The sequence below is a fragment of the Opisthocomus hoazin genome, chromosome 24, assembly GCF_030867145.1.
Source record: "Opisthocomus hoazin isolate bOpiHoa1 chromosome 24, bOpiHoa1.hap1, whole genome shotgun sequence".
Taxonomy (NCBI): domain Eukaryota; kingdom Metazoa; phylum Chordata; class Aves; order Opisthocomiformes; family Opisthocomidae; genus Opisthocomus; species Opisthocomus hoazin.
In genome coordinates, this window is record NC_134437.1 from 2,615,489 (window position 1) to 2,626,063 (window position 10,575).

The 10,575-nt window shown below is 67.1% G+C and overlaps 2 protein-coding genes across 3 annotated transcripts; both read right to left on the bottom strand.

Annotated features, from left to right (window-relative positions):
• Positions 1 to 1,054: 1,054 nt before the first annotated feature.
• C1QTNF5 (C1q and TNF related 5) lies at positions 1,055 to 3,785 on the bottom strand. Of its 2 annotated transcripts, XM_075442439.1 has the most exons (4): positions 3,710 to 3,785; positions 3,399 to 3,578; positions 2,394 to 2,653; positions 1,055 to 1,807 (listed from the first exon to the last, which is right to left on the bottom strand). In XM_075442439.1, the coding sequence occupies exons 3-4, from the start codon at positions 2,605 to 2,607 to the stop codon at positions 1,290 to 1,292; spliced, it is 732 nt and encodes a 243-aa protein (XP_075298554.1). In that variant the 5' UTR covers positions 2,608 to 2,653; positions 3,399 to 3,578; positions 3,710 to 3,785; the 3' UTR covers positions 1,055 to 1,289. The 2 variants fall into 2 exon arrangements, with proteins under 2 accessions (XP_075298554.1, XP_075298553.1); XM_075442438.1 differs by lacking the exon at positions 3,710 to 3,785 and having other exon boundaries at positions 2,394 to 2,626; positions 3,399 to 3,476.
• A 1,869-nt stretch (positions 3,786 to 5,654) lies between these two features.
• MFRP (membrane frizzled-related protein) lies at positions 5,655 to 9,669 on the bottom strand. The gene is made up of 13 exons (XM_075442574.1): positions 9,616 to 9,669; positions 9,400 to 9,511; positions 9,012 to 9,140; positions 8,577 to 8,738; positions 8,253 to 8,496; positions 8,028 to 8,158; positions 7,746 to 7,871; positions 7,538 to 7,614; positions 7,244 to 7,392; positions 6,928 to 7,058; positions 6,246 to 6,380; positions 5,957 to 6,084; positions 5,655 to 5,879 (listed from the first exon to the last, which is right to left on the bottom strand). Exons 1-13 carry the CDS (start codon positions 9,667 to 9,669, stop codon positions 5,655 to 5,657), a joined length of 1,803 nt encoding a protein of 600 aa, XP_075298689.1.
• Positions 9,670 to 10,575: the final 906 nt, after the last annotated feature.

The window sequence follows — 10,575 nt, forward strand, 5'->3', positions numbered from 1 at the left end:
CGTGGCACTGCCGGACTGTGCCCCCCCCCAGTCCTGCACAGCCAGCCGGGCTGCAGTGACGTGCCCGCGGACCCAGGTCCTCGTGTGGTCCCCAGCCCCAGGGTGGGGGACTGTGGGGCTGTGGGCAGCCCCCTTTGGCAGCGGTGCTGGCCCTCCACAGGGGCACACGGGCTGGCCCCATGGCCGCGGGGTTCCTTTGTCCCGGAGGGCACGGCCAGAGCCCTGCGGGCTCGGCGCAGCACGGCCTGGGGGGCGGCAGGGGGGCCGGGGCAGAGGCGAGGTGGCTCTCCGGCCGTGCGAGGAGGTCTCGGCTGGCGAGCACCTGCCAGGCCCTGCCGGGAGAGCAGCCCGGCCCTGCTGCCACACCACGGCCGCGCCGGCAGCAGGGCCCGTTCGGGAGCTCGGCCCCCGGCCAACAGTCCCCTCCCCGGCCGGTCCTCGCAGCGGCCTATTTTGGGCAGGAATGAGGAAGCTCTTCATTCCCCTGCTAAAAATAGGGACCTTTCCCCAGGCGGATCACCGCGCTCACACTGGAGCGCGGCGCTGGCAGGGGGCCGGCAGGAAGGGGGCCCGCAAGGCCCGTCCCGGGAGCGCGGGGCCAGCGCCCCGCCTCGCCCTGGCGGCACCGGGAACCTCCTCGAGCCCGGGCACGGGGCCGGGGGCTGCCGCCGCGGCGCGTGCCCGCGCGAGCGGACGCCGATGCCGCCCCCTAGCGGCTGCCGCCGGCCCTGCCGCCCCCCCGGTGCCCCCCCGGCCACCCCGAGCGGCCTCCGGCGGGGTGCTCGGCACGGCACGGCAGGGCACGGCGCGGCGCCCGAGCGGTGCAGGCAGCAGGCACACGCGTGGCGGAGGAGCCGTTTATTGAGGGCGAAGGCGGGGGCAGGCCGCTGGGTGGCCGGGGGCGAGGAGCGGGGGGGGGTGGCGGGCCTTGCGGCGCGGCGGGCCCGGCCCCTCGCCGTGCCTGCGGCTGGGGCTTGCCCCGCGCGGGGAGCAGCCGGCGGCACCGTGCCCGCGGGGCTGCGCTGGGCAGCGCACGGCAGCCGGGCCACCACGGCTCCCCGGCCGGGCGCCCCGCCCCGAGCTGAGGCTTAGCTCTCGCACAGCGCTGCCCAGGGGATGCTCCCCGCCGTCCCCGGGGCGGCAGAGTGGCCGAGCCCCTGGGCTGGGAGGCAGCAGCCGAGGAGGGCAGGGGTCCCGGCGTCCCGTCTCCCACGCAGCCGGACCTCTGCACTGCCCTCCCCGGGGTGCCGGTGGCAGGGGAGGGGTGCGGGCGCTGGCCGAGGGCAGGGTCAGGCGAAGACGGCAGAGTTTTGCCAGTAGGAGTAGACGAGGAAGCCGGTGAAGGTGCTGTCTGTCTTGACGCTGGCATAGAAGCCGATGTAGTCCCCCACGCCCACCTGCACCCAGACCTCGTCCTCAGGCTCCAGGCGGACCAGAGACCCCCCCGAGAGCGAGGTGGGCTTGGGCCAGTTCCCGTAGTACTGGAAGAAGGAGGCGATGGATTGACCGTTCTTCATGATGTCGAACTGAAGGCTGGCGCGGTAGACAGTGGCATGGACAGCGAAGTAATAGAGGCCGGGCACCTCGCAGGTGAACTTGCCCGTGGCGGGGTCATAGTGGCCCTGCTCGTTGATGAGCACCACGTCGAAGCGGATGGGCTGGTCAGCCAGCGGTGGGCTGCGTGACTCGGAGCGCTTGGCGCTGAAGGCCGAGCGGGGGGCCACTGCGCACTCGCCCTGAGCCCCCTTCTCGCCGTGCATACCGTCCACGCCGGGGCTGCCCACCTCCCCGCGGGGACCGGGCACTCCTGGGACAAGCAGGAGGGGGACAGGGTCACCTCTAAAGCACTGCCACCCGCACGGCCCCCGCCATCTGAGCTCCCCCAGCCCCCCTGACCGGCCCCAGTCCTACTGGGGTTACAAGCCTCCCACGGGATGCAGGCGGTGAATACCTGCCACGGCCAGTGCTCAGCCTGGGGAAGCAGCACAAGCAGGGAGTGCTAGGTGAGCATGCTGACCAGGCACAGCAGCAACAGAGTTGGAGAAACCCCCACAGGCTGGGAGAAAACCCAGCCCAGGAGCCAAGGCAAGGGTGGTGCAGCTGTATTCATGGGTCAGCTTGGTGGGCCCTCCTAAAGCGGGGTGTGGAAGAGAGGGATGGCAGTGGGGATGAGGAGAAGTGCAGCTTTGCCAGTGACAGGGAGCACTGGGTCACCACAGGCAGGACCAGAGGGGCTGGTGGTGGCATGAAAGGGGCACTTTTGCAGGATTAGTGCTCGGTTTGGCAATGTGGAGCTGTGTCAGCATCCAGGGCTCACCACCTGGCATGAAGGCATTCCCCACAGAGAGGGCAGAGCAGGTCCCCCTCGCCAGCCAGGATGTCTCCTTTCTTACCAGGAGGGCCCATCTCGCCCTTCTCCCCTGGCATCCCCATCGCTCCATCACGGCCATCTCGTCCATCTCTGCCTGGCAAACCCTGGCCTCCGTGCAGGCCCGGGGTCCCTGGGATGCCCGGCTGCCCTGAGCACAGCCCAGGGATCTTGTTATCTTCGATCTGCGAGGAGCTGGTGATGAGCCAAAAGAGGAAGGGGAGGAAGAGCTGCTTCATCTCATCCGCTGTGGAGGGGCTGGAGGGGCACAGAAAAGGGTGACGGCTCTGGGGACCTCAGTGAAGAGGGCTGGAAAACAGACTTGGCGTGCCTGGCAGGGAGGGGAGGCAGGGGGTCAGGGAGGGAAAGTTCCTCTCTTCTTTCCCCTCTGCCGTTTTGGCTGCTCCCCACAGCAAGGCCTGACTGCTGGCTGCAGCTGCCACAGCATCCCTGCTGCCGGCTGTGCCACCCACCTTCCCGCAGCCCACGGGCGTGCCCGGCCGGGGGGCGGCTGGTGGGGGGCCGGGGAGCTGCGGGTGTGCGGGAGGCAGCAGCTCCGCGCGCGGGGTGGGGGCTGTTTGGGGTGGGAGCTGCCACACGGGTGGCGTGCCCGGCCGCGGGACTGCTGGGGGGTCCGCTGGAGCGCAGCGGGCGGGCGGCGAGCAGTGCGCGGGGCGGGTGCATCGGGCGGTGCGTGGCGTGGCAGCAGCCCGGGGAGCGCCCAGCCCTTGGCAGCATCCCTGCCGCTGGCGGCTCTGCCCCACGCCCGGCCGGCTCCCGGGGGCACGGCCGTCCGGGGCTGCAGCACCCCCGGCTGCGCCGGACCGCCCCGCTGCCGGGGACCACCCCGCTGCCCGGGCTGCCCGCGGCCCCTGGTCCCCTCCCTGTGGCCTTGCCCTGGGAACGCGGCTCTCTTCCCCTCCTGGGCGCGACGGCCGCAGGCAGGAGGAGAAGGAGGAGAGCAGCGTCCCTCCTCCGCCCCCGCTCCTGAGCCCCGGCGCGGGCGGGCCGAGCTGGGTCCCCCACTCACCGCGACCCCGCGGTCCTGCCCCGGCGGCTGGTTGCTCGGCGGCGCGGAAAGGCTGCAGCTCTTCCTGACCGCTCTGCTCTGACGAAGGCCCGAGGAAAGGCAGCCTCTCCACCCCCCTCCTCCTCCTCACGTCTCTCCTCCCAGACTCCAGAGGAAATCAAGGGCCTCGGGAGCCAAAAGCTACAAGACAAGGGGAAAAAGAAAAATAGTCCCGTGGTGTCCGGAGTGCCACGAGCAGGGGGAAGGGAGGGTGAGACAGCCTGGCGAAGGGAGAGGAGGCACGGGCTGCAGACCACCTCGGCTGAACGTACCTTGGCCCCCGGCAGCAGGACAGAGGGAAGGGAAAGGAGAGAAAACAGGCAGAGGGGTGAAAGCGGCCGAGGGAGGGAAGCCCGGCAAAGGCAGGCAGGGTTGGGGCTGGAGAAGGGAGAGAGAGACTGCGGGGCATGCGAGTCCCTTGGCTGGCAGCCTCGGGGCTGTCCCAGGCAGCAGGGCCGAGGCAAGGAGGATGGCAGAGCTCACAGCCTGGCAGTGCCAGCCCTGGGAGCACCCCCGGGGAGCTGTGGGAGCCAGCCCGGAGTGCCGGCGCAGGGCCCAGGGGCAGCGTGTGGGGCAGAGCGGGCAGGGACGGCAGCAGGCAGGTGGAAGCGCAGGCAGAGCAGAGCTGTGCCCATGCCAAGAAGCAGAGCTAGCCCTGGGGAGTGCGGGGCACGCGGCAAAGCTGGGACCGTGCCGGGCTTTCGAAGGCACTCCCAGCTTGCCTTTAACTCGTTCCAGCACGGAGTGCATCCAAGGGACACCATCAGAGGCCGAGCAGTGGGGCGGTCCTGTGGCTGGAGGGAGTCCCCGTGGGCTGCAGCCAGCTTGCAGTGGCTGGGACATGCAGGGAGCGAAGGAGCCAAGTGGGCTCAAGCCCCCTGAGCAGGGGCAGCTGTGCAGGCACAGCGATGCCGTGCCGGCTGCAAAGGCACAGTGGTGCTGACCCGAGCGGGTCCTGCTTCCAGCAACCCCAGCCAGACAGGGGGCTTTCCCAGGCACTCAGGGTGGGTGAGGGCAGTGGGAAGCATGCTGGCACTGCTGACTTTCTCCTCCTTGTGCCAGTACCCGCAGCAGTGCGGGTGACATCGCCGGCTGAGCCTTCCTGCCCGGATACCCAGGGCCAGGCTGGGTGCTGGCAGGGAGCCGCCTGGTTCCTGTCTCCCAGGGTGTGAAGGGACTGTTGTTTTTGGCTGGCTGGGAGCTGGTTTGTGGCTGTGGGGCATTGCCAGGCGTGTGGCCATCAGGGTGGCCTAAAGCCAGCATGGCCAGCTCAGCCGGCAGAGCCACAGCCCTTGCTGGGGCAGGATCCCCTCCCTGCACCATGGGGCTGCCAGCCTGACCCCCTCCAAGACTCATCCATCTCCCTCGGGCCCTGCAAACCCCACAGCACATCGAGGGCACAGCCAGCAGCCCATTCCTCCCTGCAGCCGGGCAGTCTCCCTTGTGCCCCTCCGTTCCTGCTCAGACCGCCCACCCCAGCCTTGGCTTCCCTCCCTTGGTCCATGCCTCAGTTTCCCCTAGGATCTGGCAGGACCCCCACATAGAACCTCCCCAAATAAACTGCCTGCTCCATCAGGTTCGTCAGCTGCTCACGTTATTTATTCTGCTGGCTTTGGGCCTGCGGGACATGGGCAGCCCAAGACTTCTCTGCCTGCAGTCTGGCTCAGCTCTGCCCAGCCTTGCTCTGTTTGGGGAGCGTTAACCCTTCCCCTGCTAGGCTAGCAGCTGCCTGGGGGCTGCAAGAAAGAGGCTGCACACAGCCTGGAGGAGCTGAAAGAGAAAAGCGGGCTGGGAACCATGCACAGCTCTGGCCAACACGCCTGGTGTTGTCTGAGGATGGTGAGGCAGTGCCCAACCCTGTTGCCACTGTCCTGCTGCTTGGCAGGGGGGACGTTGAGTGACGTCCCCAGCACAGCTCCAACCTGTGGGTGCAGGCCCTCCAGCACAAGCCTTTCCCTGTAGCAAGGCTGGAAAGGGGCACCTGCTCTCTAAGGACTTGGTCATGTGGGCAAGCCCATGGCATCCAGGCACTGAGCTGAGCGCTGAGCAGAGGGGCTGAGCCCATGGCAGGTGAGGAGCCAGGCAATGGGGTGCTGCTGATGGGAGCCACCCCAGCAGGTGGGTATTTGCAACAGAAAGAGGATGGGAGGGACATTTGGGGTGGGGGAGCAGCTCTGTGCAGGCTGCTTCAGCCCCTGCTCCTCTTCTCTTGTTGGGTCAGGGCTGGAAGCATTCTACGGGGTCACTGGAGTCGGGCAGGATGTTGCAGTTGATGGGCCACAGGATTCCGAGGAAGCCGAGGGACTGCTGGCACCGCAGCTCGGCAGCCAGGCACACGGCTCGGCAGGGCTGCAGGACGCCCCCGTCCAGGGTGCACTTGGGCACGAAGAGGCTGCAGATGAGGAGGCGGAGGTGCTGGTAGCAGGCGAGCTCCATCAGTGTCTGTGGGAGAGCAGCAGTGAGCGTGGCATATGTGGTGCGGTGCGGGCAGACCCACAAGCAGCCCCCAGGCAGCTCACTTGGTAGTCCTGCAGCACCTCGGCGGCTCCCTCCTGGTCCGGGATGGCCAGCCAGATGTTGGGGAAGGAGGTGGCGTTGTAGCCCAGCCCCAGGCACATCTCCACGTCCACGGGCTCGCAGACAGATCCTGCCACAGGGTGAGGTGCTTTACTTCTTATAGCAGCAGTGGTGCCCACCAGGTATGCCTCTGGCAGATGTTAGCTGTGAGGCAGCTGCCAGGGTGTCTGCTGGGTCAGGTGGGTTTGGAGGGGCTGAGTGCTGAGTGGAGCACCCGGGGGTGGCACTCACCAAAGGCCGGGTAGGAGACCCCGGTGCAGTTCAGCTCATCAGTGCCATCGGGGCAGTCATGCCAGCCATCACACACGGACTCCAGTGCCCGGCACTCACCATTTCCGCAGGAGAACTCCGTGGGGCTGCAGGTCTCTGTGGGATGAGAGGGGCCAGCACAGCAGCGCATGGGCTTGGGCATGGGCATAGGCAGAGAGTCAGCTGGCCGTGGCCAGGGTCGTGCCAATGGCAGCTGGCCTCCCTGCTGGGAGTTAACCTGATCCCATGCTGACCACCCTTGTCTTCACTCTTCTTGGTCACTGGCCAGGGGACATCCAGGTGAGTGGTTGCAGAGCACTGCCACCTAGCAGCCGCTGCCGATATGTGACAATCACTGGCCCAGCTCAAGGGGATCCCAGATTCCCTGGGCTTCTGGGGGCAGCCCTCAGGTGATGGATGGTGCCTGTGTGCAGGTGAGCCCTTCCAGCCCACATCCCCATGGCTAGGATCAATAGGGTTATAGGGTAATCCAGGTGAGAAGAGACCCCAGGGTTTTGTAGCCCGACCTCCTGCTCCAAGCAGGGTCATCTGTGGGGTGAGAGCAGTTTTTTCCAGGGCTTTATCCAGTCTAGCCTTGAAAACCCCCAAGGATGATGACTGCACAGCCCCTCTGGGCAGCCTGCACCCCTGCTTGGCTACCTACTCTCTGTGGCATTGCGGGCTTGGTAGGTGGCGAAGAACCCATCGTCTGCTACTCCCTCGTCTGCCACGAATAGAATGGTCATGACATGGCGTGAGGAGGTCAGGGTGGGTGGCAGCTGGTGGCCGCAGAACCTGCCAGGGTTGTGGGGTGAGGGATGGGGTTGGGGTGGGCAGCGGAGCTGACCAGCACCTCCCCAAAGCCTGTCCTCTGGTGGGTCCTCCTCACCAGCTTGCCCCGTGCCTCAGTTTCCCAAGCTGAGCCACAGTGCACCCAGGCTGATGCAGTAGGGCCGGAGGTGTCAGGGGTGTGCCTATACCTGCCCATGAGGCTGGCAGCCCCTGTGCCTGTGCTGTCGTGCACCTCCACGAAGTCAAAGCTGCAGTCTTCATGTGACTCCAGGCTGAAGTTGTGGAAGTGCAGGTCGATGACGTGGCCCACGGGCACTGAGATCTGCCAGAGGCACAGCTGCAGGGCAGAGGCAGCCAGCGACACCCGTGAGGCCGGGCAGGGGCATCCCCAGCTCTCCCCCGTGGGAGGCTGCCTTCCTCCCTGCCTGCTCTCACCCTCAACCCTCCTCCCGCCTCCATCCTGCTGGCATCCCTTCTCTCACCTGCTGGTGTGGGTATGGCTGGGGATGGCTCGGGGTGGAGAAGTGCCCCTCCAAGGTGGTCAGCAGCCCCCCACAGTCTGGAGGGACAGACACACATGCAGCTTTACCCCCTGCCCCTCTCCCTTCACCCTGTCTCCCCACTGCCCATCGCTGTGCCCTCTGGCTGGGTGCTGCGGGGGCTGTGGGCTGCAGGTGGGGTCTGGCCCACCTTTGTGTTTCAGGCTGCAGTTGGCCTCGTCGCTCTTGTCCAAGCAGTCGTGGAAGCCGTCGCAGATGAAGCCCAGGTGGAGGCAGAGCCCCTGGTCGCACAAGTGCTCGTCCCAGGCACAGCTCTCTGCAGCGCAGGCAGAGATGGTCAGGCTGTTGATGGCATCCCACTGGGCACCCTCCCCTGCCCAGTGCCCCAGGCGTCATGGGAGACCCCCCGGTGCTACCCACTGCCTGCCCACAGCGAGGACTCCTGGCAGTGCCCTGGGACAGGGGTACTCACTCTCACTGTGGGCCACAGCGTGGTAGCGGGCACTGAAGCCTGGGGCACCCACGCTGCTGTCGGAGACGAAGGTGACACGCAGAAGGTTGGAGTTAGAGTTGAAGGTCGGGGGGGCCACATTGCCGCAAAACCTGGGGGCACAACAAGGGGCGACACTGCTCCCTCCCAGAGATGCTGCACCCTCCCCACTGCACTGGCACGGTCCCCGGGTGTGAGGGGCCCTACCTGGTCGGGCCCCCCGGAACTGGGGCAGGATCCGTGCTGCCAGCCCCCTGCTCCTCATAGAGCTCCACCCGGTCGAAGAGGCAGGAGGCAGTGCCCTCCACACTGAACGTTTCCATCTTCAGCTGAATGGCGAGTCCGGGGCCCACCTCAATGCGCCAGATGCAGAGAGCATTGGGCGGGTAGGGGCCGGGGTAGTTGGGAGAGCTGAAGGAGCCCTCAGGGCCCCGCAGGGTCCCACCGCAGGCTGCATGGGGCAACAGCGTGGGCATGAGCTAGTGCTGCAGGGCACTGCCGTCCCGGCATACTGCCCCACACGGGACTTACCTGGTGCTGGCGTGCCAGCTGTGGGCAGCCAGCTCTGGGTTGGGGTGGCGGCTGTTTTGGGGACTGGGGTGTCCCTTCGGGTGGATGCTGTGGTGGTGGCGGCGGTGCCACGGGCGGGCAGGGCTGCGGCTGGGGCACCGGGCGGCTGCGGGGACGTCAGCTCTGTGCCCAGGGAAGAGCCGTGACAGCTCAGCCCCAGCAGGGAGAAATGGCTGCAGTGCGGGGCAGGGGCTTAGGGAGCCCACCCAGCCCCGCGTCCTGTGCTCCCACCCTGCCCCACACGTGTACAGGTATCAGGGGATCCCACACAGCTCTCACAGGGCACAGTGACCTTGCCACATCCCAGGGAGGTGGAGATCCCCCTCTGAGCTGGTTCTGTGTCCCCCATCCCATGATAACAGCCCGTCCCCTAGCCCTCCCTGATCGGGCACTCACGATGGATGATGATGCCCAGCAGGAGGGCGATTAGGAAGATGAGGACAGAGCTCATCAGAGCCACGCAGAACCAGATGAACTTGCAGTCGGGGTGGTACCGCCAGCCTGCCTGGTGCCAGAGCTGCCGGCCTGCAGGAGCGCAAGGAGAGCAGACAGAGCCAGAATGCTGCTAGCCATACCCCCACCCTGCCACCTCCCTGCATGGCTGGCTGAGCCCTGGCTGGGCACGTCCCGACCTCTTATCCCCAGGGTGCTAGTGTGTCCCCTAAATGCCCCCTAAACCCCAGAGCCCTGTGGGGAGCTTGCCCCACCACCCTGCTCCCAGACCTGTGGCTGCTCCTGGGGGCCCTGTGGACCGGGGCGTGTGTACAAACCCCCAGGCAGGTACCGAGGCCATCCCGGAGTGATGCGGGGCTGGTCCTGTCCTCCTTTGGCTGACACTCGGCGCTTGGCGCTGCCTGGGGCTCCTCACCCTCAAAGACGGGGTTGCAGAACTCGGTCTGCAGGAGAGCAAGCGTGGGTGTCACTGCGGGGAGCACACTGCGGGGACCCACAGATGGCCAGGCAGAGACCCTCCAGGCAGCACCCCGAACCCCAGCCCTACCTTGCTGTGGTCCAGAGTCTCGGGACAAAGCGTGATTTCAGTGAAGTCTTTCATGGCGGCGGGCAATTCCCAGCGCAGCTGACTTAAAAGCCCCCCCTGCATGCTCCATCTCCCCACACAGTCACCTGCCCCACCAGCCGCTCCTCCCCGGCTGCCTCCATCGGCCCCGGAGCAGCGTGGGGACCCGCACTCCACGCACCACGGCAGATGTGGTGGCAGCACCGCCTGTGCCTACACGTGCCGTGCCAGCGCCGGACCCCACGGAGCCCCGCAAGCCATGCCCGCCGTGCCGTGAGTGCAGGGAGCCCTGGGAAGCCGGCAGCCCCAGTCCCCTCCGCAGGCCCCTTCCCCCTCGCCCTGTTAATCCAGCTCAGCTGAGGATGCCGAGGTCAGACTCTGGCACAGAGAACTGGCGCCTTAAAGGGGAAGGTGTGCTCGCACCCGCCCCACCAGGAGCAGGTCCCGTTGGATACCCTGCCTTCGGGGCCATGGAGGGGCCGTTGGTTGCCTCCTGCGTCCAGGCTCCCAGCCGGCACAGGGCAGCACCGAAGGGGCTGTGTCAGGGAGCACGGGCTGAGCATGTCCCTCCTTCCCTCGCGCCTCCCAGGCGCTGGGTGCCTGAGCCCCACCGCCTGCATTCCCGCTGCCCCTTAATGCCTTGGTGCCCGTCTCCATCCCTAAGCAGGGGAGAAAGGGGCCATTGTTCAGGGGCTTTGGAGGAAGAGTGCGGGCACTGGGAGGAGGAGGAGGAAAGGCTCCCTCTTCCCTGGGGCACCATGGGAGGAGAGGGACTGCTGTCTGCACCCATGTGTCCCTTGCTCCAGGCAAGCCCCCAGGCAAAGGGGCGCTTGGCCCTCTGCAGCCATACACGGGAAGGCTGCTCCAGCACCGGTGGTGATACAGTCCCACTTCATGCCTCGATTTCCCTCCCACTGCTGGAGCCACAGCCCTTCACCTGCC